Source organism: Xenopus laevis, chromosome 9_10L, assembly GCF_017654675.1.
Source record: "Xenopus laevis strain J_2021 chromosome 9_10L, Xenopus_laevis_v10.1, whole genome shotgun sequence".
NCBI classification, from domain to species: Eukaryota; Metazoa; Chordata; class Amphibia; order Anura; family Pipidae; genus Xenopus; species Xenopus laevis.
The window spans coordinates 137,431,692-137,436,707 of NC_054387.1; the positions used below are offsets into that span (position 1 = coordinate 137,431,692).

General features: G+C 44.6%; 1 protein-coding gene across 1 annotated transcript; it reads right to left on the reverse strand.

Annotated features, from left to right (window-relative positions):
• Window positions 1-606: 606 nt before the first annotated feature.
• On the reverse strand, window positions 607-4,786 carry LOC121398038. The gene is made up of 4 exons (XM_041576512.1): window positions 4,348-4,786; window positions 3,682-3,805; window positions 2,905-2,978; window positions 607-1,136 (listed from the first exon to the last, which is right to left on the reverse strand). Exons 1-4 carry the CDS (start codon window positions 4,664-4,666, stop codon window positions 808-810), a joined length of 846 nt encoding a protein of 281 aa, XP_041432446.1. The 5' UTR covers window positions 4,667-4,786; the 3' UTR covers window positions 607-807.
• Between the last annotated feature and the right edge of the window lie 230 nt (window positions 4,787-5,016).

A 5,016-nucleotide genomic window follows, 5' to 3' on the forward strand; every position in this document is an offset into this window, starting at 1 on the left:
CAATCCCACTAGGTGGAGGCACTGCACTAGTAAGTACCAGGTACCCAGTCTCTCCCAATATCACTGAGGAGTGACTCAGGTTTGTCCCATATCATCAGGTAAGTGCCACATGTGGAGTGTAACACCGACAAAAGGGTGTCGAAAGGGTTACACAAATAAACAGTAAAACATTCAAATGTATATGTTGGTACAATCCAAATTAATCTTACTGTCAGGAATTTAATCTTTTATACATCAGAGATATTTGGTGAATATTCATATATTGCTGTGTTCCACATATATATATATATATATATATATATATATACAGTACAATCCAATATAATACAATATTTACTGATACACAATGAGAACTCAGACAGTTGAGACATGAGCTGGAAGGTGTTTATGTGCTGGGAATGGAATTAGACAGATAATGAGGAGATGAGTTGAGGGCAATTAAACACCTCCCAACTGTCCCATTTTTAGTGGGACAGTCCCTCTTTTAACAGCTCAACCCACAGTCCCTCATTTGTACTGTAAAGTCCTGTTTTTCTCTACACTGAACAGCCAGAAAAAGAAACAATGTTTCTAACTTAATTGGCTTTTGGCAGAGAGCCCAGAACAGCCACAGCTGCAGATAATATACTTTTGTAACAATTTTGAGATGAGCAAATAAGTAATTGTAACAATATAAGATAACAGGTCCCTTGGGAGAAGTGAAACTCACAGCAATTCATCTCCATTAGCAAAACTGGAAAGAAAAAAGCACAGATATATGTTCCAAAATGTTGGGAAGTATTCAATTGGGTGTATTAGTCATACAATTCACTTGACACTCTGTATCTCCACCTTTGTCCTCTTCCGCACCTTCTCCCTCTCCAGTTCCAGCTCCACCACCATCTGCTCCCGAATATGCCTCCTGCATTCCTCCTCCTTGCCCACCCTCTGCAGCTTCTTCATGCCCCTGTCGGCCTCGTTGGTGCAGAGGTTGAGAAATCTCAGGATTTCGGCTTCAGTCTCGGCGTCCAGCTGCGGCTCCTCCACCTTGAACTTCTGCAGAGCAATGACGTAGCGCACTCCCAACAAGTGGAAGCTTTTGCTGATCTTCTCCTGGATCTCCCCTGACTCCATCAGCACAACGAGGGGGAACATCCCTGAGGGGCACAGAGACAACATTAGCAGCCCCTGCACTGGGGCATCTCCCCTACTCAGTATCCATTTATATACCCCCTCTTACACTCACTCACCCATATATACAGTGGTGTGAAAAACTATTTGCCCCCTTCCTGATTTCTTATTCTTTTGCATGTTTGTCACACAAAATGTTTCTGATCATCAAACACATTTAACTATTAGTCAAAGATAACACAAGTAAACACAAAATGCAATTTTTAAATGAGGGTTTTTATTATTTAGGGAGAAAAGAAATCCAAACCTGTGTGAAAAAGTAATTGCCCCCTGAACCTAATAACTGGTTGGGCCACCCTTAGCAGCAATAACTGCAATCAAGCGTTTGCGATAACTTGCAACGAGTCTTTTACAGCGCTCTGGAGGAATTTTGGCCCACTCATCTTTGCAGAATTGTTGTAATTCAGCTTTATTTGAGGGTTTTCTAGCATGAACCGCCTTTTTAAGGTCATGCCACAACATCTCAATAGGATTCAGGTCAGGACTTTGACTAGGCCACTCCAAAGTCTTCATTTTGTTTTTCTTCAGCCATTCAGAGGTGGATTTGCTGGTGTGTTTTGGGTCATTGTCCTGCTGCAGCACCCAAGATCGCTTCAGCTTTAGTTGACGAACAGATGGCCGGACATCTCCTTCAGGATTTTTTGGTAGACAGTAGAATTCATGGTTCCATCTATCACAGCAAGTCTTCCAGGTCCTGAAGCAGCAAAACAACCCCAGACCATCACACTACCACCACCATATTTTACTGTTGGTATGATGTTCTTTTTCTGAAATGCTGTGTTACTTTTACGCCAGATGTAACGGGACGCGTACCTTCCAAAAAGTTCAACTTTTGTCTCGTCGGTCCACAAGGTATTTTCCCAAAAGTCTTGGCAATCATTGAGATGTTTTTTAGCAAAATTGAGACGAGCCTTAATGTTCTTTTTGCTTAAAAGTGGTTTGCGCCTTGGAAATGTGCCATGCAGGCCGTTTTTGCCCAGTCTCTTTCTTATGGTGGAGTCGTGAACACTGACCTTAATTGAGGCAAGTGAGGCCTGCAGTTCTTTAGATGTTGTCCTGGGGTCTTTTGTGGCCTCTCGGATGAGTTGTCTCTGCGCTCTTGGGGTCATTATGGTCGGCCGGCCGGGAAGGTTCACCACTGTTCCATGTTTTTGCCATTTGTGGATAATGGCTCTCACTGTGGTTCGCTGGAGTCCCAAAGCTTTAGAAATGGCTTTATAACCTTTGAAATTGAACTCAGGTGTGATAAACCACAGTTAAGTTATTTTTTAACAAGGGGGCAATCACTTTTTCACACAGGCCCATGTAGATTTGGATTTTTTTTCTCCCTTAATAACATAAACCTTCATTTAAAAACTGCATTTTGTGTTCAATTATGTTATCTTTGACTAATAGTTAACGGTTTTTGATGAGCAGAAACATTTAAGTGTGACAAACATGCAAAAGAATAAGAAATCAGGAAGGCGGCAAATAGTTTTTCACACCACTGTATGTGTCTGTTCCTATAGCCGTGTGCAGCAAGAGGCCAATAGGAGCTTCAAGCCATTAGTGGGACAGTGTAGAAGGAAGAGGGGCGATATTAAAGATACATTTAAATAACATGAGTTCAGGAGGGAGCGCCACCTGTTTCTATGGTTTAAGCCCTACCTACAAGTGGGATGGGTTCCCTGCCCCAGATGCCCCTACTCAAAGACTTCCAGGGGCCCCTGCTGTTATGGGGCTGGGGGGCCCTACCTGTTATATCAAAGCAGCGCAGTACAAATACTTTCATCTTCTCTGATTGCTCTGCCGTCAGCTCCTTCGCTCCCCTGGAACAAAAACATGCAATTTATACATTTATTTTGTAGAAAATATATATTTCTTACACCAATATTAAAATGTGAATTCCACACAGTTTTTTTCTACAGGAGCTGACTATTATTTGCCAGGGGCTACTTTATACACCCCGCTTGGCTTTGACTAACTGCCATTACAGTTCAGTCTCAATGGGCCTTAACTCTTTGTGTGCTTTGAGGAAGAACATTCAGAGGCTTCTGGAATGGCTTCAGGGGCAGGAGACGGGTGGGAGGTAGGTACATCTGTTACAGGTAAGTGCACAGGGAATTGAGTCTTTATCAAGACAGACATGAGGGGATTCAGGGGGTACAACAATATGGGTCCCAGTCATTAGCAGGGCCCTAAAAACTGGGGCTTAATATTGTTCATTATGACGCAGGGACCCCAAATGTTCCACCTCTAAAGGGCAGCCATGGGGAAAATGAAAAACAGAGGCATGTGTGTAACTACTGATGGAGCAGACGTTGTTATTATTAATACATTGCTCAGAGTGTAGGTAATGTTGTCCCAGTGCAACAGGGAGCTCCATGTGCCACTCAAATCTGCTCCTTCTCCTGTTTCCATGGAGATAAGGCATTGCCCCTTGTATTACATACAAATACCTCATTATGCCCAAATAAGAATGTCTCCCCTCTGTGCCCATGGCCGTGCCCCTGTAGGACCAGTCGTTATTACCTGAACACCAGCACTGGAACCATAAGCTCCACCGGGGGGCTGTTATTTTTCTGCAACAGAAGCTCCATCTTTTCTTCTATAGTCCGATCCCATTTAACCTCTTCATCCACCAGCCGCAGGCCCCCTGCAATGGAAAGTAGTGCGGCTGATATGGGGGTGGGTTTTATCATAAATAGCATAATAAATAGCATTACACAGTCATTACAGTTTCACAAAGACACGCAGTAAATCAAATCATTCCTTTAACTTCTTGTCCTTTCTGTACAATAACAATTCCTTGTTGTGGTTTATGCCCAAAGTCCTCGCCTTCTTGTGCCGCTCCCACAGCCAAATCCAGTTGCAGCCAAGCACCAGTACCCCAGAGGTGTCCCAGCAGGAGCAAATATGAAAAGCAGTACCTGCACGACTCTGTATATTCTGCACTCAAGGTTCTGACTCCTGAAACAGCCAAGGAGAGCTCAGTTCTGCTACATGTTTCAGAAGTCAGAACCTTAGAATGGAATGAACAAATGTTGCTTTCAACTGAAACAGCGTTTACACAAAACTTTATAGCCACTGAGAAAGTGAAATAAATGGACATTGGGGAGTTCTCTTGCCCCTGAGCTGTGTGCCACCCCCTGTTCCCACTAGCCACATTCACACATATAATAATGGGGTCCAACTTACTGAGCTGAGCAGAAGCCTCGGAGATCTCCTCAGGGTCCATGCTGTTGAATCCTCGGTTATCATAAATAAACAGATTGTTGATGAGTTGATATTCCCGTCTCTCACGGATCACAGTACCATCAGAATATCCCAGCCCAGCAAGGTCCTCGTACTGTTTGGTTTGGACAGAATTCAGGCACAGGTTGATCAGGGAGGTCTTGCCGTGGCCATAGAAGCCAAAGAGCTGCAGGGGGACTCGCTGGAAGCCGCGAGTATTGGCCAGAGCCAGGAGTGAGCCCGGCCTGTATTGGGTCAGCTTGGTCCTCATTGCATCCGCCATGTCTCTCTCCTGCCCGGGAGCTGCGCTCGCTGCTGGTTAATACTGGGGTTGGGAATATACTGGTAATTGTGCTGAGGAGTAGACTGATGCTGTCTCTCTGTGCAACCTCAGGACACTCCCTGCAGCCTTTCTACACTCCCTGCAACTTCGGGACACTCCCTTGTACACTCTTTATGTGCTGAAGGCTGGGCCACGGGAGAAACGAAACTCACTGGGATTGTGAATAAACCAGAAACTGAACCTCCGCCCGGGGCACATTTATTGTCATGTGCAGGTGCAATTAATTCCTTCATCTGCCCAACAGCTTCCACCTACACTAGGGCAATAACTTGCTCCAACTGCCCCACGGC

What these genes read in the sequence shown, in the direction of transcription:
- LOC121398038 (XM_041576512.1), bottom strand. Translation starts at nt 4,666, where the DNA reads ATGGCGGATGCAATGAGGACCAAGCTGACCCAATACAGGCCGGGCTCA. An exon ending in CGAGGCTTCTGCTCAGCTCA is followed by an intron (nt 3,806 to 4,347) that starts GTAAGTTGGACC and finishes TTTCCATTGCAG; the next exon opens with GGGGCCTGCGGCTGGTGGAT. An exon ending in GTTCCAGTGCTGGTGTTCAG is followed by an intron (nt 2,979 to 3,681) that starts GTAATAACGACT and finishes TTTTTGTTCCAG; the next exon opens with GGGAGCGAAGGAGCTGACGG.